Source organism: Erpetoichthys calabaricus, chromosome 4, assembly GCF_900747795.2.
Source record: "Erpetoichthys calabaricus chromosome 4, fErpCal1.3, whole genome shotgun sequence".
Classification (NCBI taxonomy): domain Eukaryota; kingdom Metazoa; phylum Chordata; class Cladistia; order Polypteriformes; family Polypteridae; genus Erpetoichthys; species Erpetoichthys calabaricus.
The window spans coordinates 131001087-131024575 of NC_041397.2; the positions used below are offsets into that span (position 1 = coordinate 131001087).

The 23489-nt window shown below is 38.3% G+C and overlaps 1 protein-coding gene across 2 annotated transcripts in view; it reads left to right on the forward strand.

Annotated features, from left to right (window-relative positions):
* The window catches only part of srpx (sushi-repeat containing protein X-linked), a 118976-nt gene that overhangs the window by 35354 nt on the left and 60133 nt on the right, over nt 1-23489 (forward strand). Inside the window, exons 2-3 of one of the 2 annotated variants that reach the window (XM_028799791.2) lie at nt 12234-12290; nt 19412-19603. In XM_028799791.2, coding sequence (XP_028655624.1) covers nt 12234-12290; nt 19412-19603 — 249 coding nt within the window. The remainder of the gene's footprint in view (nt 1-12233; nt 12291-19411; nt 19604-23489) is intronic. The other variant, XM_028799793.2, reaches the window with a different exon arrangement.

The following is a 23489-nucleotide window of genomic DNA, read 5'->3' on the forward strand; positions in this document are numbered from 1 at the left end:
TGATCGACATGGGGTAGAGTAGATTCTGGATTGTTATAATATGTGCTACCTTACGCAAAATATGCTCATTAATTTGTTACAGATTCTAGGTGGACACGATTCCACACCAAGGAAAAAGGTGCCCCATGTAAATCGTTCATAATGTCTCCAAAATATATTTGTTAACTTTCAGACAAGTACTACTTAACTGTTTTATACAAAATCCTTATTTCAACATATGTTAGCCTCAATTAGGATTTGAACTTGGGTTAGCGCACCTTATTGCTGTAGCAGGAACAACTGCTTTTACGCTTTGAGCCAAAGCACTTCAGCAGACTAGAGAGTGACCAAATTGACTGCTGACCGCGCAGATATCAATGACGTCATTATGCTAGCGTGCCTCAAAATCACGTGACGGGTGAATTTGAAGCAAGTCTCGAAGCGGCGCTTCGATCTCCAGTGCTTCGAAAGCTCGACACAGTGCCGAAACCTGAGCATCGAGCGGCCCATCACTACATATGGTAGTGTTTGTAGGTATTGCACGGTGAAAATGGACAGAGAACATTCTGAAACTGAAGCTGTAGCTGACGATAAAGTTGAACATGATGACACAGAAGAACTTTTGCCGAAAATAAGGAGTTACGTCCGTTGCCTGGAGATACTTTGGTTTTAAAAGGTTGGATGTGGACCATTATGTTGAAATGTGTAAATACTGTTTCTATACTACTGGATAATACTGCAAGCCAAGTTGTACTTGTTTTATTTTTTTTCAATACAGTGTAATGTACCTTGGTACTGTGTAATAGTGTGATGACATGTTGACTTTATTCTCAACATTTCCACTTTAATCTTGACGCTTATGACGAGAATAAAGTCGACATGTTGACTTTATTCTCGACATTTCTACTTTATTCTTGCCGTTTATGTCAAGATTAAAGTCAACATGTATAACGAAGATTTTTTTAAAGGTCTGAACACTCCGTGGGCTAGGTTTATAATTAGTTATAATTTCACAAAGACGTTTATCGTGGTGGTGGTTGGTTATGTGGAGAAAGAAAAAGGAAGGATAGGAACTGGAGCTTTGGTATGTCAGACAGACAGCACGCATTCAATAAAGAAAGCCCGCTCAGAAGAACATCCATTGAATTCTGTGTTCGTGTCTCCAACCACCAGATCATAAACCCAACATTTACACAATATTTAAGTTAAACCTGTGCGATACCCATTCATACATCCAGTTTTTTGAAGCCTCATCACACCTGCCATAAAGTTCTCTACACTGAACATACACCTGGGAACCCCTTACTGCGAGGGAGCAGCACTACCGCCTCACTACCGTGCATGTTTAATACCTGCTTTAATGCATTTCATCCTGAAAATGATATCAAGTATATATCTTAGCATTCTAAATTTTCAGAGAGCAGGAATATCATGAAGCGAATGGATTCTGTGCAGTGATCGCTGCCGGCGCCTCCTCTTAGGGGGTCGGGGAACACTTAATACAAAGCAATTAATGTGCTACATTAACTTATGACGGGGTTTGAGGAAATCTAGTAAATTAAGCATTGATTTTAGGATGAAGTTTAGTTTTATGACATTCTACTTTAATCATAACATAAACTATGAGAATAAAGTGGAAATGTCGACTTTAATCTCGACATAAGCGTCAAAATTAAAGTGGAAATGTCGATAATAAAGTCAACATGTCGACTTTATTCTCGACATATATTTTTTTTTTTTCTTCACCGTGGCCCTAATACGCTTCAGTAGGGCTATACCACAAATAGCATTATAAATGCAAGCTGCAGTTGTATTATTTATGCATATAGCTTAGCTTGAAGCAAAGTCCATATTAATGCAGTTTGCCTTAGAGATGGTTCAGTTGGTAAAGATGTCATCACCAAGTTGCACTTGTATTGTTTTGTTTTATTTTATTTTATTTTATTTGGTTAATACTGTGTAATGCACCTGGGCTTGAAGTCTTGAAGCAATAGTGCAACTATCAGTAATAATACTGTTATTTATTTTATTGTTATAATTTATTAGTTTAAATATTATGCAGTTTAATGATGGTAAAGTTCTTTAAAAAGTCACTTTAACATGTCCGTGGACAGAGATTGTTAACATTAACAAAAAGTGTAGTTGGGCTACAAAAAATATTTACCATTTATTCCTTTTCTAAGACATGTTCAGTGTAATACAACTTTTGACAAGCACCTCTGGATAGTTTACTAAATGCCTCTTTGGATGGTTGAAAATATGTTGTTAAGATTATGGTTTAAGTTGTTTGCAAAATTTGTTCAATAAAAAGGTTCTATATTTTGACTGCATTTGTCATTCAATGTGATTCCTTCTCTTCATTAGTGCCACCCCCTTGAAAACTATCACTTTATGGAGCCATGCAAACCTGTATTAATACTTGTGTGCTCATTAAAATGTTTTTTTTGTACAATGTACAATTCTCATGACAGTGGAATAGGCTATTCTTAGCCAGTCTACTTCAGTAATTGTAGTGGAAAATGTGGTTAACATCCACTCATGCATGGGAAAAAAAAATACCTTTGAATATTGTGAAAACAGGATAATTTTGAAAAATACCGTGATATATATATATTCACACACACACACACACACACACACACACACACACACACACACACAGGGTGAGTCAAAATAATGTTATCACTAATGAATTATTTTTATCTCAACCATACCTTTCCGGGTCAGTGGATAGGTTGTAGTGGACCATTGCCATGGCCTCCATACTCCCCTGATTTGAAACCCTGTGATTTCTGGTTATGGGGTATGGTGAAGGAGCACGTGTATAGCAGAAAAGTTCATGATATCAATGACCTGAAGGACAGAATAAGGACTCTGGTATCATCTATTCCCTGTGAAATGTACATCCGGGCTTTAAATGGTACTGTTGTTTGTTGGTTTTTGTGTGTAAATCATCTTGCACATATGAAGTATGTTTTGTGAATACATTTTTTCGGCCATCCCAATTTTAACATAATTTTGACTCACCCTGTATGTATGTATGTATGTATGTATGTATGTATGTATGTATGTATGTATGTATGTATGTATGTATGTATGTATATGGTGGAGGGATGCCATGAGTATGGAAGGATTTCTCCCTCAAACCAACAGAGGGCAGCACTCTTGGTTTCCAGCAGAGCCAGGGGTCATGAGCATGGGAGCTCAACCCTGCTTGGGCCGTGGCCACCATCAGGGTGCACGCTATGGACGTTTTTAGGGCCCTATTTGGCTGCATTTCCACCAGACCCGGAAGTATGGCCGGAAGAAGCTTGTTGGGAATCTGGAGTCCTTTTATGTGTCATATAAAAAGGGGCTGGTCGCCAGAAGTCGACGGCCAGAATCGGGAGGAAGAGGACAATGCCTGAGGAGGAGTGGAAGCAGAAGGACTAATGGCCAAAGGGACTGTGTTGTGCTCTGTGTCTTGTGTTCTGCAGAAGGCAACACAGTGTAAATAAACTGTGTGCTGTGTGGCAACTGGTGTCCTGCCCGTTTGTGTTGGGTTAGGACGGCTGTACGCGAACTAGGCTTCATAACTGCAGGGCCAAAGAAGACTGATTTATAATTGCCAGTCATTCCTAACCTGCATGTCTTTGGGAATCTTGGTGGAGGAAAACCCATGCAGATATAGGAAAAATATTCAGACACAAATAGTTAGCAGGCGACATCTGTGATGCAGTAACATTAACTGCTGTGGCACTGTGCCACCCCAAATTAACTCCTGTATCTTTTGTTGGTTCCCTGTATCTATATGGAAGTAAAACACAGGACACAAACTTTTCATTTTATTAAATCACTGGCACTTTTCAAACTTGTTCTTTACAATTTATAGCTATGAACATTGTGTGTCACTTATTCTTCTTGTCAGATTAAATGCTGGGAATATTGCCAATGGCTTCATTCTATTTAAGATGACTTACTGAGTTTAAATTTTGTGACTATCATCTTATTTTCCATAGCTGAAGTTCTCACATCTGAAGAGGGTAAGTTGTAAATGCCTAAGTAATCGCTGATCATGTTTTTGGCACAAAAACTAAGGGCCAAGTTGTACAAGTAGGAGGAGACAGTCTGAATTGGCTTCTATTTATCCCATGTTTTCTTTGTACTGTTTGGAACAGAGTATTTTATAGACATCTCTAAAAATGGTTAATTGGATGTTTTATGAGATCTGTACACAAGATGAAGAAAATTAATAGTCACAGATACTGTGTCTGTTTACAATACATAATTTATAGTATAGGGTGGTCCAGATCTAATTATGCAATTTTCATTACTCTATAACTTACTAAGTTTATTACATAGAGAATTCACAGCACCTGCCCTGCACTTAGAGATTTCACTTAAAATTCTTTTTGCTGCCAATAGATGGCAGTACCTGCCCTGCATTCCAAAATGACGGGGAGACAGTTGTCAGTTGAACAGTTGCATAATTAGGTCTGGACCACCCTGTACAGTGCTTTAAATAAAATGTACCCTGAAGAGTTTTTTTATATTTAAAAGTGTAACTGAGGACTTTGGTGCATTAGTTTGGAGAGTAGGCAGTGTGGTAGTCCAGATTCCGATGATGGGCCATGTTATTGCTTGTGTAGAGTTTGAACATTCTGCTCAGGAGAGTTTTTATGCACACAACCAAACAGGGTCATTTTAGAATCACCAGTTAACACTTGTGTTTTTAGAGATGTGGGAGGAAAATTCACATAGACACAATGTGAGCATTTAAACGCCACAATGACAATGACTGAAATTGAGATTTGGACCCAGGATGCTGGATCTGTGAGGTAGCAGTGTTAACTCCTGCACCACCATGCTGTCTGTAATGCCTTAATGTGAGAATTAACTAAAAGATGGGTGTCATTGTGTGAATGTAACTGGGTCTCCGCTACATCACTGTTGTTATCCCCTAGAGTTTTGTGAAGGGAATTTTTTCTCATATAGAGTTTTGATTTTATTGACTAGTTCCAAAAAAGATTTTAATAGTTAAATTCAATTACATGTCTAAAGGTTTAGAGTGATAACTCCCGTGTTATTTATTTAAATTAGTACATGCATTTGTACATCATAACCAAGTTAAGAAGTCAACCTGCTACAGGAACAGTGCAGTGATTTTGCCATTTCATACTGAAGATGAGGCTACAATAAGATTCTTTTAGCTTATCAAGCTAAGATTCTATGTTTCAACTCTGAAAGCAAACAAAACGGTGAATTTTTATACCTAACCTGCAGCAGCTGCAATGTGAAGTTACATTACTTTGTGTTTTTTAAATGTACGTTTTTTGTTTAATCAGATCAGATAATGTATCTGTTCAAAGTATCATTAGGGCAGTTTAATTTATGAGTTGATTAAATTTGAAAGTATAGTCATTATGGATGATTCTAGTGCTTATGTAAGCACCACTAACTTGGAATGTTAAAGTATAGTGTGCTTTAAGTGAAAGTGACCTAAAATCAAAACAGCCTTTTATTTATAGCACACATAAAATATATAAGGGCCAGTAGAAAATCAGCTCGTCCAGGAAGAGTTTGTACAATTGAAAAATTAAAGAATGACTAATTTTTTGGAAGGATTGGTCTGCCACTTGACAGTAGTTTGCCTTGTGGTATTGAACGTTTTAAATTGGGTTTGCATTTACGTATCTTTTGGAAGATGATCACGCAGTCGAGAACCAAAATATTCAGTGTAGTGAAATGGCTTCACTTTGGCTAGGTTGGGTAAGATTATTGTTGTTTGCTCTTAGCATGGCGGACAGGACAAGAGTGTTCTGAATTGGGATAGTCTAGCAGCTATAGTGCCAACTAAATAAAATAATCCTAATAAACATCCACACTACATTCAGGTACTAGTTTGATTCCCCTCTGTTCACATTCCTTTATTCTGAGGACCTGGGTTTACTTCATTGCTCACAAATGTGCCTAGTGACTCTTAATTCACAAAGCATACTGTAGAACAGTTAGGTGTATGCAGTGGTGATTCATCCAGGGCTGCATTCTATCTAACGTCAAACTGTATTATGTAAGATACACATGTACAGTATGTATGAATGCAGGCATGTATGTTTATCTTAATGCTGCTTTTCCTTGTTTAGTAGTGGAGTTGGAATAGTTAAATTGTTTATGATCACAAGGAGCCAGAGCCCATGCCAGTTTGTAGGCATGCAATGTAACCTTACAAAGAGGTCTGATCTCAATGACTCTGTTTGTTTCAATACGACAGCACTATTGGAGCCTGAATTAAATTGAGAAATAACTCTGTTCTATGTTGCCAGATTGCTGTGTTAAAAGTTAAGGCAATGTGCCGCCAAAAAATGCATTGATTCATGTTGTGTTTGTAATAGAAATTTTAATCATGTGAAAAAATACAACTTTTAAATATATAGAAAGACATTGAAAGTAAAAATAGAACTAGAACTTTTTCCCAATTTTGCATCCTATAATCGTTAGAAAACATCTACTCTAGACTGTCTAAAAATCATTTCCAAAATTCTGCCGCCTTCTTTTGTTTTGCATTTGTACTTCCTTTTGTTGCTTAAATACACACCATGGATCAGTGTCATCTGCAAAAGTGAAAAGATTGTTCCAGGATTCTGGCCATAATATGCTTTTCCAGTCATATTAACTTTTTTTATTTTGCTAGTTTCAAAAATGGCTTTTTCTTTGAAACTCTCGACCTGTAAGGCCAGAGTCGGCTTTTCCCTGTTGTAGATAGCACTGCTATTTGTTTTGCATTTAAGGAAAAAGCCAGCCGAAGACCTGACCTGTAAGGCATTTCTTTCTCATCTACAGGTGTTCCCCTTTTTTTTTCTCTACTGGTCAGATCCACTTCACCATCTTCTTTCAAGACAGTAATATACACCTTTTGTATAAAATCTTCAGTTTCTTGGCAGTTGGTCACATGGAATAACCTTTCTGCCAAACAAAAAATTTTTGAAATGCCAGTACTGTACCTTGCAAACCAAGTGAACAGAATAACAGGTTTCAGCTATGTTAATGCAGTTAGAAAGGTTTAATATATTTTCATACACCCTTGTGTAGATATTTAAGACTGTTTATTGCATTTTGTTTTGTTTAAGTCACATAGATTTCCTATTGACCATTTTGTATTCTACAAAGCACATCTTTAATGGCTATATTCACTCCATCTACTAAATATCTTATGGCAAGATCCTTGAAGACTGCTACTATGAATACTTTGTTCTTTCCTCTTTAGACAGTCTGTCTCTGTCTGTCTTTCCTAGACAGTCTCTCTCCAAAGACTGTATTCTGACATCTTGTTTTAAGATAGAAATAGTGTTTCCTAGTGCCTGGAAAAAATAGTCATGTATGAAAAACAATTGTTCCCCCTTAAGTTCTCTGTCTGCATTTTTTTCCCCAAATTCTTTTTATTTGAAATTGATTTGAATTTCTATACGTGTCAAAAATGACCCTATAAACCTACAGTGTATATTGCATAGAGCAGGGGTCTCCAACATTTTTTCCCCTGAGAGTTACTTTTACAATATGAAAATGGCTGAGAGCTGCTCATGTTTTCTAACGTTTATTCTCATACCTTATTTCAACCCCAAAAAATGGAATAAGCTTGTTTTGCCTGAACATTTACAAAATGTTGGTGTCCACAACTCACATTTTACATTAAAATATCACAAAAAATATTTAGTTCACCTGCAAGTGCATTTTTTATGTCTGTATGCATTTTCTAGTGTATCTCACACTGTTGGATTAAAACATGAATGCTGTCAAAACAAAACAATGCAATTACAAATACACAGATATTACGTATTCATTTGTCATTTTGTTTCATGTCATTGTTTCACTTCACAAGAGTATTCACATGTCCAGTTGCATGTGTGATGTGTTTTTTAGTTAGTGAGATGACTGGCACTACATGAAGTCAACAAGAGAGGTGTATGGTGGAGTGTAGCCACTTAGGTTCACTCTTATGGAGTCATTTAAATATTCATCTGTCAGTATTGTTCTGAACTTTGATTTCATGACATTCATGCCAGAAAAGGCAGACTTATAGAGGTATGTAGACCCAAACAAAGCAGACATTTTCAGAGCTGCTTGGTGAAGATTCTTATAGTTATCTGGCTCTACTAAGCTCCAGAAATGCTGAGAATGCTGTTGAGACTTTAACTGCACATTATTTTGAAGGTTTACTAATACATAATATATAAAATACAATGTCTCTCTGTCTGTCTCTCTGTCCGCTTTTCACGAGAGAACTACTTAATGGATTTAGATCGGATTTTTTTCTATAATTTGCTCGAACATTCTGGCTGATTTTGTGACTTTTTATTTCACTATGTATCATAGTTCTCTTGCGGTACCGATTTATTGGCGCAAATCTGAGATCCATGCAATGGGCCGAAGGGAGAGGCCTTCCTCACTCACTTGCCAGCTTCGGGGTGTGTTCCTTAACTCCGCTTAGCTAGCGAACGAGAGAACAATTGAATTCAACTTTGTTTGATATTTAAAACAATGTGTTACTTAGGTCTTGATGAGTTTGAGTCCAGATACTCTCTTAAGTGTATGCCACATTGAAAAGATAGATTGCAATTCAGATTGTGGATCGTGATTTTGTGTTAAAAGGATCGTGATATGATTTTTTGGAAAGATTGCCCACCCCTAATTTGACTAATCAAGATTTCAAATTTATGTAGGATTCATTAACTCTTTGGCGAGCTACTTGGAAAGGAGTTGCGAGCTACCAGTAGCTCGCAAGCGACGTGTTGGAGACCCCTGGCATAGAGATTTCTTCCACTGCCAGAATTTGTTGGAGAAGTTGGTGACAAAAGCTATGACTTCAGTGTGGATGTTAGTCTTCATTTTGCTTTGGATTATTTGTTTCCCATTTATGACTTAAAAATGTAAAACAACAGTTAAAAATACTAAAGAAATAATTTTGAAATACTATGATGTTTTACTCTATTCATTACTTAAGTAAAATTCTATTTTTATCATTGCAGACAAAAGCAATTACATACCCTGGGACACTTCAGGCTTCACCTTTAGAAGGAGGTTAGCAGTGTATGAGTCCTTTGGTCCTCCATATATTATATTGTATTGTATATATTGTATTTGCTCAGAATTAGAGATGGCACATTGGTTCTGCTTTAATCACTAGGTGTACTGTAAATGAAAGCAGGGGAAATTCACAGCTTTATCATCCCAATGACCTGACTTTGAGAATGAGTGTAAAACTTAGAGTTCAAGAACCCCTGCAATTCTTATTCTTTGCCACTCTAGAAAAAGTAACCCAACTCTGAGCAGGCCAATGGCTAGTTGAGCCACTCCTGCACATACAACCAGTGGTCCTGATAGAGTTTGGAGGTGACATCTTAGGCCTGTACAGAGAAAGTGCTTACATTTGTGGGGCCCTCTTTTTTTCTTCATTATACTCCCACACTGTCTTCTGAGATAACAGTCTTGAGTCTGAAATGCTGAAAAAAACTTCTACTTGTGTGTCACAGTTATTTATGATACCTCAAATTCATTACATTGAGACCCCTCCCTGGAGAGTCTTGATACTTTTCCGCTTCTTCAGACTGTAAAGAGTTACATTTTTAAATTACATTTTGTCAAATACAAATAAACTATTTATTTCTGAAGACCACAGTTTATAGTATTTAATAATTTAATTCTTGAATCCGTGTAAGAATATTTTTCCTGGAGCTGTTTCTAGGCACTGCTGACAATTCTTTTAGAAACGGGATCAGTCTTGTCTGTCTGTTTTCCTTCTGTTGCTGATGAATTATATATTTTTCAGTCAAATTCAAGATTTGATGCTTTCCAGGTCAAACCCAAGATTGTGTAACTTTTAATAAACCAGCTACATGATTTATTCACAATAGTTTATCAATTTTGCAAAAGCTCGATGCAAAACATTTTGGCTTTTTACTATTGACAAGAACTAAAAAAATGCTCCACTTTAATCACACAATCTTTCTGGCTTATTATGACAAACTTTATTTCATAGCGTTATTTTATTTTATTTTTTTGCTTTTGTTTCTTTAACTGGTAAAGCAAAACATTTTAGAGGTGGTCTTTAAATTGTATTACTTTACACTGAAATGTCTTCTAAACTACAGGGTCCTCCTATGAGTGATTGTGACCATTTAAGAGGAACCATGTCTTTTCCACAGTACCTGCAAGGTTATTTTCTGGTGGCTGGCCACCCTTGGGGGTACTTAAATAAGAGCACTGTGATTACCACATATTCCAGCAGTTAACAGGAGCCCAAAGAGCTTGTGTGAGGAGGTCCTGAGAGGATGAAAAGAGTTGGGGAAGCTTACATGCTAGAAGGCAGTGTGAAGAGAAGCAGTACAGCTGAAGTAAACTATGAAAGTCTCTGTGCTGTAGAGTTTTAAGTCAAGAGAAATCGTATAATGAAGTGGAGATTTCATTTTGTTGGCCACATTTCCACAAGAGCGCCTAAATTATTTAAACTGGCACCATGTGAAGGCTCTTTTCAGTTGGATGTGTTTAAACGAAGCTTCCACACCAGGAGCTTTTCAGTTCAAAAGATGAATCTGATTTCCTTGAGGTCAGAAGGTTAAGCAGGATAAACACAGTTGGGGAGAGCAGGGTGCTTTACTGTTCGGAAAACCAACTTGTTAAAGACTTGTTAAGTAACCAGTCAAACATTTATGTAGGGATAAAAACTGTGGGATAAAACAGTTCTTATTTTTGGTGGCAACATATGCAACCATAACAATACATCTTATTAGACAGTCTTGTATTATGTTTTAAAAAATTATGAATGACACATTATAATGATGCTTTGTGGAGCTGATGCATCATTTTTGGGAACTTCTTACTAAACGTGTTTTCACACTACATTTTACAAAAGCCAGTTGTTTTACAAAACACAGATTCCAAAAGATGAATAAGTCAGGATAGCAAAACACCTGGGGGGAAAAAAAGACATTTATGTTTTTAAAGTAAATACTATTGTTGTCTAGGCATATTAAAATGTCTTCTCTATCCCTATGCTGCCGGCTGTTGTTCAAATGGCATTTTGTGTCCCATTGACTCTTTCTTATGTCTCAAAATATTCTAATGATATAAAGTTGAGTAACCATCTTTTGTAGGTGTTGACTCTCTGCAGCTTTATTAGACACTTTCACATTTCTATACAGAGTTGCAACAGCACCACAATCTAGGTTAGAAAGGGACCTTAAATGGTACCAGTAATACGTTGTGATTTACACAACAATTATTTAATCATACATTGGAAGATTATTGTAAAGCATGTGCAGCTTATTTCTAACACACAAGAGAAAGTTGTTGAAATGGTCTGATTCTGCCATTTCTTTCTGATTAGCTGTTAGCTTTTTGAACATTCAGGGTTTGCACAGAATGAGCATCAGGTTTGTATTCTGGATTTCTTAAATATTTTCCCTTTTTGTTTCTAATGGAAAAACAAGTTTGTGGATCAAGAAGTTACTATTCTGTGTTTATTATTTCTAAATTCTAGAACCTTTCATCCATAAAAGAATACTTTACTTTAGCAGGCGCATAGAAAAATTCTACATTAAATTTGCATTGGGTTAATAATGTGTATATTACTGGGTTTTGCACTTGTAACTATTTTGTAGTTTATCTCTCTTCACTTTCTGTTTATGGAAGAAGTGAATCTTAACTTGGGAATGAAATAAGTACACTCTGTCTCTTCAATCATTGGTTCCTCAGAGTCTGAATAACCTTATATGCAGTTGATTTTAGACATAAATTGCCCACCCTTTACATTCCATTCACCCAAGCAAATATGACACTTTTCTGTGGTTTGTGTGGTACATTTTAGCCACATCTGAAACCAGCATGACTCATATTTTCATAAAACATAAAACCTCCACTTTTTTAGGATATCGTTCATTGGGAACTCGGAATGTATTAAGAGGTTGCAGTTGTCTGCCCACGCCACACTAATGGAAAGACTTACAGGGAATTATCGGTACTAATTTTTTGTCTAACATGGTTAACTTTTCCTTAGATGTAGTGTGCTGAATGCAGGTAACTTTTGTGCTGGCTTCAGGCTTTGTGACCTTCTGACCCAGTTCTGCATTTTGACATATGAAAGAGCATCAGGCCCGTAGACCTGCTTTTTTCACTCCAGTTAAACTTTTTTTTTTTAAGCTCGATGCATGACAGTGTGCTTGAAACTGCTTTTTAGTGGTTTTGCTGTTTCTAGTCCTGTCTTTATTCATTTTGTGTTGTAGGTTCTGGATACTCTGCACTAGAAGATGACGAAGACTCATATGCACGTAGATATAGAGGTGACTGACTGCTTTGGCTAATCACTAATATGCTACGTGTTATGAAGAAAAGCAAATGTGCATGAAGGCTGCAGTTGTTCAAGACCAGGGTGACAAGACCAGCTTTGCATGGGACTTCTCTAGGGCAAGCGGTATTAAAATAAACCCAGTCAGCTTTTAGTTGTGTAGAAAACCAAACTAGAAATATCATAGTCTACTACTAATTATACTGATTAACTTTAATGCTTAACACTAGAATTACCAGAGCCTACGAAAAAACTTGTAGATCCGTCCCACCTTAAATCACTTCTTAAATCCATTCGCATCTCTCCACCATCGTCTTTTGTCTTCTAAATGTGTAGATAAAGACAAGCTGCAAGCAGCCGGCTATTCCATCCCCCCCACCGACTTAGAATGTGCACGAACTTCTCAGAGTTCATGCCTTGATTGATTATCTGGGAGTGAAGTGGAGTTTTAGAGTGGAAATAATAGATCGTTATTTGGAACACACGCATTTCATGTGTGTTCTGTTTCTACAGTAATCTGTGTAAACACATTTTTAAAACAGAAACGTTTTTCATATTCTAGTAGTAAATGATAAAATGTAGGCATAAACTATATCATGTGTGAAGCCTGAAGTCCAAATATCAAAGAAACACTTTCACGAAAGGTACAAATATAACAGAACAAGTGCACTTTTATTCAAAAATATAACTGCCGAAAAAAAAAGCCAACCTTAGTTTACGACATTGACACTCATTTACTACGACTGCCGCCGTGGCGCAACAGTATCAGTTGCTGACTGGGAATCAAGAGGTCATGAGTTCGATCCTGCTCGACTTCCTTTTGAGAAGTGAACTGCTCTTATTTTTACTATTTTAGAATAAAAAGATACATTTGATTTCAGTCTGTAACAGCCGGTGTAATTTATGATATTTGTAAAGGTTAGCTATATTTTTGTTTTTTTTTATTCACTTTTCACTCTCTGTTGCGTTCAGGATCCTTCCCTACCCCATCTGACACTGCTGTTTTCACATAAAGATGCTCTATAGCTCTGCAGTGTATCACAATACATACAACCGCGTGTTTTTTTTCCCAATCTTGCCAGTCCCCACATGTTGCTGTATGCTGTTTCTTTTGTACTCCAGGACATGCAGAGGAAAACATAGTAAAGAGCAGTAACTTCAGCGCTAATAATAATAATTCATTACATTTATATAGCGCTTTTCTCAGTACTCAAAGCACTATCCACACAGGGAGGAACCGGGAAGCGAACCCACAGTCTTCCACAGTCTCCTTACTGCAAAGCAGCAGCACTACCACTGCGCCACCTGTGAGGACTTATGCAATCATCAGACACTCCCCATCTGACACTGCTGTTTTCACATAAAGATGCGCTATAGCTCACCCAAAGCGCGCCCTTCCTACATTTATGACATGTGTACTTGTTGCAGTGTACACACCTCTCTGTGCTATGGTTCCTATTACACTGAACAAGCACCTGTAATTTGCAGCTCTATTCATTATCTCAAAACACCACGCACATTCACAGTAATTCCCAGTTATGTCCACCACTCACACCCACGCCCACAACCATACAGAACTGATTCCACATCAGAGAATTTCCAGTTCCAGCATAAATTCACACCTGATCTGACGCTGTTCATTTTTAAATAATATTGCATTAGTGCGATGATGTTTTCACATATACAGTGGACCCTCAGTTCACGACCATAATTCGTTCCAAACCTCTGGTCGTAAACCGATTTGGTCGTGAACCGAAGCAATTTCCCCCATAGGATTGTATGTAAATACAATTAATCCGTTCCAGACTGTACGAACTGTATGTAAATTTTTTTTTTTTTTAAATTTTTAAGCACAAATATAGTTAATTACACCATAGAATGCACGGTGTAATAGTAAACTAATGTAAAAACATTGAATAACACTGACATAAACACCCAGGCTCCCTGCTCAGCTGCACGCGCAGGCTCGCTCTCTCTCAGCACGCGAGCCCTCTCTCTCTCTCTCTCTCAGCAGCACGCGAGCTCTCTCTCTCTCTCTCAGCAGCACACGAGCCCTCTCTCTCTCTCTCTCTCTCTCTCTCAGCAGCACGCGAGCCCCCTCTCTCTCTGTAACATTGCAGCAGTTCGTGCTATAGCCTTACAATCTGATCGCTGTATAAACACTTTTTTAAATGAGTTTTAAGCACAGGGGAAAAAAAGGAACATTTGAACAAATCCGAACTTTATTTAAAAGCCAACCAAGAAAGTAACATTGCAGGAGTTCACGCTAACAGCATTACAACCCGATCGCTGTAAACACTCTTTTTAAATGAGTTTTAAGCACAGAGAAAAAAAATGAACATTTGAAAAAAGAGAAAAGTAACCTTGTAACACTTTCTTCTCACCACTCTTCGCTTGCTTAGAAGCCATGGTTAACTGCAAAAGCACACGAAATACTGTAGAGCACAAAGAGTTAACAGGTAAAGCACACACGTCTAACTGAGAACAATGAACAGGGAGAGGCTGAACACGTGCTTAAATACAGTAATCTGCGCGTACGAACTGGAAGGGAAATGAAATAGAGCACAAAGACTTCACAGCGAAAGCAAGCACGCACGTCTGACCGAGAACAATGCAACACGTGCGGAAATCATCGGCGCGCACCAACCGAAAGGGAAACTGGCTTGTTCGTATGCCGAGTGTGTGGTCGTGAACCGAGGCAAAAGTTTGGCGAACTTCAATTCAATTCAATTTTATTTGTCATTCAGCAGAACATCCAAGATGTGCTGCAGAACGAAAATACGATGCACAAGACATTAATAAAAACACATAGTTAAAATCAGCCTACAATAAAATACTAAAATGCTTCATTTAAAAGACGAACGGCAGTAGGAAAAAAACTGTTTTTAAACCTGGTAGTTCTACATTTCAGGCTGCGGTACCTTCTGCTTGAGGCATGAGGGAAAAGAGTTTAGAGGCAGGATAAGTAGGGTCTCTAGAAATCCACACAGCTCTGGCCAGAGAGCGTTGTTTTGCCAAATCTTGTACATTTGGCAATGGGGCTCCAATGATCCTCTCCGCAGCCCTCACCACTTTCCTCAGTGCTTTCCAGTCCGAAGCGCTGCAGCTCTCCTGCCACAGAGAGCTGCTGCTGGTTAGCACGCTCTCTATGGTCCCTCTGTAAAAAGTGGTGAGGACTGACTTACTGAGATGGGCCCTCTTTAGCCTCCGCAGAAAGATCAAGCGCTGGTGAGCTTTCTTGATGACGGAGGAGGTGTGCAGGGACCAGGTGAGGTTGTTCGTCACATTAACTCCCAGGAACTTAGTAGACTGCACAATTTCCACAGCAGTGATTACTGTAGAAACGGAACACACATGAAATGCATGTGTTCCAAATAACAATCTATTATTTCCACTGTAAAACTCCAGCACTTCACTCCCAGATAATCAATCAAGGCATGAGCTGGGAGAACTTTGTGCACGTTCTGCGGCAATGGGGGATGGAATAGCAGGCTGCTTGTCTTAATTGGCACATTTACAGGACAAAAGACGCTGAGGGAGAGGTGTGAGCGGATTTAAGGTGGGCCAGATCTATGAGTTTTTTCATAGACTCTGGCAATTCTACTGTTAAAGCTGCATGTTTAATGATGTTAAATTGGAAAGTGGCACTGTTTTTATACTTTGTACATAATGTTTGTTATGCTAGCTGGATTACATAAAGGTTCTTCAGAGTAAATTAATTTCTTCATTTGATTTGCAGGTTTGTCTTTTAATTATGAAGTTATAGGTCTGTATATTTATTTGAATTTATGTAACACAAAGAAGAGAGAGCTTTTTTTTTTTTCTTTTTTTTTTTTTATATAGATATTTGCAGTGTAACTTGAAATGCACTGTTGGGACAACTATGGTCAAAAGTACCCGCTGTTCAAAGTCTTATTTCTTAAGTACTTTTTAATAGTTTTTAAGACTTTTTTCTTCTCATTTTTTATGTACTGACTTGTATGTAATGTTCAATAGAATCTCTTCTTCTGGAATAGATATGTTCCTGGGTACAGTGTACAGTAGAAAACTGTGGATAGTGAAACGTACTTAGACTACCCCTTATACTGCTTGTAAAGTAAAGAAAATTAAGAGAGTATAGGAGGCCTACTTCTCCCTCTTCCTTGTGCCAACATGCATAGCTATAAGTGCGAGGAAGCAAGAGTTCATGACACATACTTGTTCCTTTTTCTCCTCTTTTTGTGTCATATAATAAAGCATGCCATGCAGATTTTATTTTTGTACATTGTTTCCCTTCTGTTTTGCCACCAAATCATCTATTCATCCATCCATTTTCTTAAATCACATAACCAAGGCCTGAAGAAGGGGCCTGAGTTGCCTCGAAAGCTTGCATATTGTAATCTTTCTAGTTAGCCAATAAAAGGTGTCATTTTGCTTGGGTTTCTCTATAACCAAGGCAGAAAGCTGGAGCCTATCTCACTAAGCATCAGGCACAAGGCATGAAAAATCCCTGCCATGGCACCAGTCCATCATAAGGTGAACACATACTAGGGTCAATTTAACAAAGCCAGTTCATCTAACCTGCATGTCCTTGGACTATGGAAAGAAAATAGAGCATGTGAAAGAAAATTATGCAGATAAGATGCATACTCTATGCAGGAAGTCTTCATATTGCGAGGCTGTATCGCTTACCTTTATGCCGCTGCTCCACATTGCTGACCTCCACCAAATCTTGTAAAGTTTGATTAATTAAATTGAGGTTTAGTCTCCATACTTTGTGCCAAAATCAATGAACATATCAGACTTACTGAGAAATGCCAAAATATATTAACATTTGAGGAGTTGTATCTAGTAGTTCTGTCTTCTTAGGGCTCGTTTATACTTCATGGTCAGAACGCGTACACGCACGCATCATGGCTGCCACGCATTCCCAGCATTCATTTGACGTGCCCTCTGAGCAGGTCCTCAGGAATTAATGCGACGCGTGTACGAGTTGCAGTACCAGCAAAAAGTGTGGAGGGTGCAATGTGATAAAAGTCAGAATGTGACGTCAGAGTCTCTGTTTACTATCTACATGTGACAGAAAGCTGCTATGCAAATCTTATAGGATTGATGTGCGTGCTTCGATGTTTGATGAATGGTTCAATGTGTTGAAGCAAAATGCAGACATACAAATGCATTCGTGGTACTTTTATATTCAAGCGTCGCATACACCCGATCATAATGACACGATACATTTTAAAAGTCTCGCATACCACCTTTTGTGCTGTCTTTTTTTTTTATAGCAACTTCACAACAGCAACATAATGTACAGAGCTGTATTTGAGCCACAGAGAAAAAAAATAAGGACATGATGAAAACGTGTATTTTGTGATTAAAGTGGAAATTTCAGCTTTAATCTCGAAATGTCCACTTTAACCTCATAGTTCACTTTATCATTAAAGCAGACCGTCGTAAACTTCATCCCAGTTTTTAATCGCTACAAGCTTCTTGGACTTGACAGCAGTGGCAAGCAGCAGTAGATCACCACACAGAATGCATTAAATGTATCATATTCCAACTCTCTGCAAATTTAGAATCTTTAGATTTATAATTCATATCACTTTCATGATGAAATGCATGCAAAAAAGTATTAAAGTATGTATGTTACATTTTACAGATAAATCGTTAATTTCGTTTAAATAATGAATACTGTTAATAATTACACACATGGGGGTGACACTGTGGCGGAGCGGTAGCACTACTGTCTCGCAGGGAGTCACGTCGCTGGTATTTCCTGCTGGGTTTCCACATTGTGCTCCAGTTTCCTTCCAAAGATATGCAGATTTGGTGCCGCAAAAATGGCGCTAGTGTATGTGTGTGCTTGTATTCACCTTGTGATGAACTGACGCCCTGCCTCGTCCAGGGATTGTTTCTGCCTCGTGCCCAATGCTAGCTGGAATGGACACATCCCTGGATTGATGGATTTAATCGTTAAACATCCTTTTCATAGATATTGCGGTAAGGTGTCATCAGAATTTAATGGGTGTTCCAGGCAATTCACAACACAGAGAAGCCGAACTTGTTCTCACTGTGATAATATCTCGCACTGCCACCTGCTGGATTCCTCCAGATGTACGTAAAAGTACGCGTGCAAGTATAAACAGTAAAACGCTTGCGTAGCAGGAGCGTCTGCTGCAGCATGCGCCACGTGGCGTGAAGTATAAACCCGGCCTTAAACCCAAATAAGGCCGTGACCCTGTCACTGTTATGTGTTCATAGTTAAATGTGGGAAAAATGCCTGACAAAAACCAGTCATGTGAGCAATATATGAAAATTGAATTTCTTATGAGGAAGAAAATCCTGGTGGTGACACTGATCCATAACTTCAGTATTCAAATGCAGATATCTGCAAGGTCGCAAGTAGTGTCAGGTGATGGGTAGATAACTTTACAGACAGGAAGATAGACATTGTCGACCATAGGATTATTGTAGTGAACAAAACAAAAGTTTTTAATGTGTCTTTATTTATTAGCATGTTATTGCTAATTAGGAGCAAAACCCTCAGCCACTGCAGCCTTCCAGGACCGTGATTGAGGACCCCTGCTTTACATACAGAGTAAAAAAAAAAAAGTTCGTAGAAGAGCAAAGTTTTCAGTTGAGATTTAAAAGTGCAGAAAGAGAAGCAATCTCGGAGAGACTGAGGAAGAGAGTTCCAGAGTTGAGGGGCTATAGCGCTGAAGGACCTGCCTCCCAGTATCTGTCATGAAGCTATTGGGAATCTATCACTTATTTATGTGATATATTTTAGACAGATGGTGTAGTGATTAAGGCTTTTGACTTCAAACCGTGATGGTTGGGGGTTTAAATCCTGCAGTTGACACTGTGTGACCATGAACAAGTTACTTGACCTGCTTATACTCCAATTGGAAAACCAATTGTAACCAATTGTATCATAAATGTTTTAAGTCGCCTTGGATAAAGGAACTAGCCAAAGAAGTAAATGTAAAATTTATGTGCTTTTGGAGAATGTCAAGGGCTACAGTGACTTCATAAAAATATCTTAAAAGAAGATTTGTTCAACAGCAGTGATGCTTATTTAAGCAAAGTTATATACATGTAGTATTCAAGATGTTAATGTGTTGTACTTTCTTACAGAAACTCCTTGGTGTGCTCCAATCAAGGTTAAAAATGGTTATGTCAACTGTAGAACTCCCAGGGGAGAATATCACAAAAATGTCCTGGGAACTAGGTGTAGTATTCAATGTAAAAAGGGCTATGAGATGCACGGGCACCCAGAAGTTGTCTGTCTGTCAAGCAAGCGCTGGTCAGGAAATTATGCATGTAGAGGTGAGTACCTGCTTACATCCCAAGTCTCATAATTGTGCTGGTAAATTGTGGCAACTGCTCATTGACTTCAAGTTTAAATTTTTCTATTTCATTTTTAGTAAGGGAGAACACAATGAGAAATGAATGTTTTATCTCTATTATTAAAAAAAGGGAGAAACTTTGACGTCATGCGAGACAAGGCAATGAGACAAAAGGACAGTTGCTGTACAGGCTTTTAAATGATCGACGTGCAGCGCGACAAGCAGAACAAGCAGCTCAGCAGCAGCAAGCCAGCAGGTGATCCAACCTTATCCCCTTAGCATGCGTTCAGCCAACCCCTATCCCCCTTCACAACGCAAGCGGAAGAGACACGAAGTGGCAAAAGGACAGCTGCTGTACAGGCTTTTAAATGATTGACGCACAACAAGTAGAACACGCAGCAAGACAGCAGCTGATCCGACCGCAACTCCTTAGCGTGCATTCAACCACCACCTTCACAACGTGAGCAGTGTTATATGTCCCGCGAGAAAGACATTTAACCACGCCTGGGGCTGGAAATAAAGGACAAAGTAGAACGTTTGTAAAGAATTCAAAAATGTTGGCGCGGTACACCTGCACAGCAGGTCTTCTCGGAAGACACTTTGAAGTCCCACGAGACAAAGAAGTGAGATAAAAGGACGGCTGCTGTACAGGCTTGTAAATGATCATTGTGCAGCGCAACATGCAAATCATGCAGCACGGAACAAGCAGCAGCTGCTGTAAAGGCTTTTAAATGATTGTCGCACAACGCAACATGCAGATTACGCAGCACGTTACAATCACCAGCAGCTGCTGTACCAGCTTTAAAATGATAGTCGCGCAGCGCGACATGAAGATCATGCAGCACGGCACTAGCTGCCCCATAACTCATTCACTACAGCTTTATTATTGGCAAATATCAAGAAATAAAAAAAATAATGAAAATGAATGAAATGAAAATAAATAACGATGTCTTTAAATTGTATATCCGGATAACCAAACTGGTGGGTTGGCAAGCGAAGCAAGCAGGGGGCAGAGCCCCCTAGTTTTTTTTTTTTTTTTTTAAAAAAAGCAAAACATGCTTGTATGTTTTAGATCCAATACATATTGTATGTCTCATAATGGATTTTCAAGTGACATTTTCATATGAAATTTGCTCCAGTTTAGATCATGGCATATTATAATGAACTAGCAAAATACCCGCGCTTCGCAGCGGAGAAGTAGTGTGTTAAAGAGGTTATGAAAAAAAAAGGAAACATTTTAAAAATAACGTAACATGATTGTCAATGTAATTGTGTTGTCATTGTTATGAGTGTTGCTGTATTTTATATATATAAAATACACACACACACATATAAACATATATATACATATACATATACATATACACATATATATACATATCTACATATATATATATATATATATATATATATATATATATATACATATACACATCCACATATCAACATATATATATACACATATATACACACACACACGCTTTATGGGTGATGATTGTTTTACTCTTTTTATCTTTATTTTATTTAATTGTAGAATCAACTCCTATCTGCGCACAGCAGGGCAGCCGTGGGCGGATGCGTATGGTGTATTCACTCCATGTTATCGTGCATTGCGCTGTCAGTGGTGTTTTGATAAAAGAATTTGAACAACATATAAGAAGCGTATAAATTATTAAACAGTAAAACATTAAAATTTAAGAAGTAAAGTTACATGAAGTACTACTGCAGTGCCTTCGGGTATACCTCATTTTTTGTTTGCCCATTACATGCTTAAATGTATAAATTTTTTGGTGCACCTACCCGAGAACACGCGACATATAACAGAGCGTGGGAGAAGCATGGATTTTAAACACGCGTTGAGTTCAGCTCCTGGTCTCCCTCGTGGAATAACTGCTAATGTTTGACTAAAATCTACAGCGAGTAAAACGACATTACCTCCTATTTTTTTTTTTACGATCTCTGAGATCTTGCTTTTTTCGGTTCAAGGCTTCATAAGCTCTTTTATGTTGTATGGTGTACTTATCCCAAACCATCATCTTTGAATGTTGCAAGACTTTCGCCTTGTATGTAGATCGGGGTAATTACATTCATTGCATTCCTAGTGTGAATCACAATCTGATTGTATGGGTGGTTACCTGGCACTGTAGGGTTGCCACCCGTCCTTTAAAATACGGAATCGTGCCGCGTTTGAGAATGAAATTGCGCGTCCCGTTTTGAATCAATACTGGACGGGATTTATCCCGTATTTTTTTTATAATTTTTTTTTTTAAGCAGCGTCTCATGCAAATCATCCCACACGCATTTTATGAAGATGCCTCCTTTCCTAGTTTTGATTGGGTAATACTTGATGTCATCGTTACTTTGATTGGTGTTTTTAACTGTCTAGTGAGGAGGGCGTGTCTTTTAAGTACAGTCTGCAAAGTGTTGGCACTGAGATGTGGCGTCAGCGCCATAGTTGAAGCCCCTAACGTTGCGGTCAGCAAGTCGGCTAACATCCGCCATGTGCCGTCTTTCAGTTGCGAGAAGCAGATCATAGAATGGTTGAAACTGTTGCCCCTAACGTTGTGCCACGGCATGTGGTTCGTTTATACCTCGTGTCTTCTCATTAAACTTTTATCTCGCGAATATGTTATTGCAATCCGCAGCGGGAGCGTTTCTATAAACTTAATTTAAACTTACGTTTTACACCGTGCTTTGTTTCCCTTATGAACATGCTTGTATGCTTAACTCGCTCCGTTCTCAATTGTTTAATTAATTTTTTGCTCTTCGCTGTTTGCGGCTGTTCCTCCATTTCCCCCTACTTCGTTCTTTTATCTCGCGAATATGTTATTGCAATCCTTAACGGGAGCGTTTCAATAAAATGATTGAAAATAGTTTTGCATTTACCTTTTTAGTAAAAGGCGAGCTTTTAAGCCTGAGAAATCACCCCGTAAATGCACACGTTTAATTGGACATGTGTTAATATGTATGGTTACACAGTATTAAAAGACAGTGAACAACGTCAGTTACCTTTGTTCCCGCGTTTGATAAAAGGTGCGCTTTTAAGCCTGAGAAATCACCCCGTAAATGCACACGTTTAATTGCACATGTGTTAATATGTATGCTTACACAGTATTAAAAGACAGTCAAAAATTAACGTCATTTACCTTCGTTCCCGCGTGTGACTCGTGCTGTAAATGTCTTCCTTGTTTTTAGTTCACGTGATTACGTAGGAGGCGTGATGACGCGATACGTGACTCCGCCTCCTCCATTACAGTGTATGGACAAAAAATATGTACCAGTTATGACCATTACGCTTTGAATTTCGAAATGAAACCTGCCTAACTTTTGTAAGTAAGCTGTAAGGAATGAGCCTGCCAAATTTCAGCCTTCCACCTACACGGGAAGTTGGAGAATTAGTGATGAGTGAGTCAGTCAGTCAGTCAGTGAGGGCTTTGCCTTTTATTATTATAGATACTACATTGTTTCTTTTTTTTTCCACAAAATAGACTGCATTTCTTAGTAACATTTCCCTATGCACAGATGGGTATATTCTGATTAATGGAAGAGTTGTCTTAAAATGGACCTATAATAAAAATAACAATGTGTTCTACATTACATATACAGTGGAACCTCAGGTCACGAACGTCTCGGACCACGTATAAATCGGGTTACGACCAAAAAGTTTGCCAAACTTTTGCATCTGTTCACGACCACACACTCGGGTGACGAACAAGCCAGTTTCCCTTCCAGTTCGTACGCTCCGATGATTTCCGCACATGTTCAGTCTCTCCTTGTGCATTCCCTGTGCAGCGAGCGCGAGAATGAGAGAGAGGGCTGGCTGCGTAAGGCTGAGAAGGCAGTTAAAGAATGCACTGGGCTTGTTT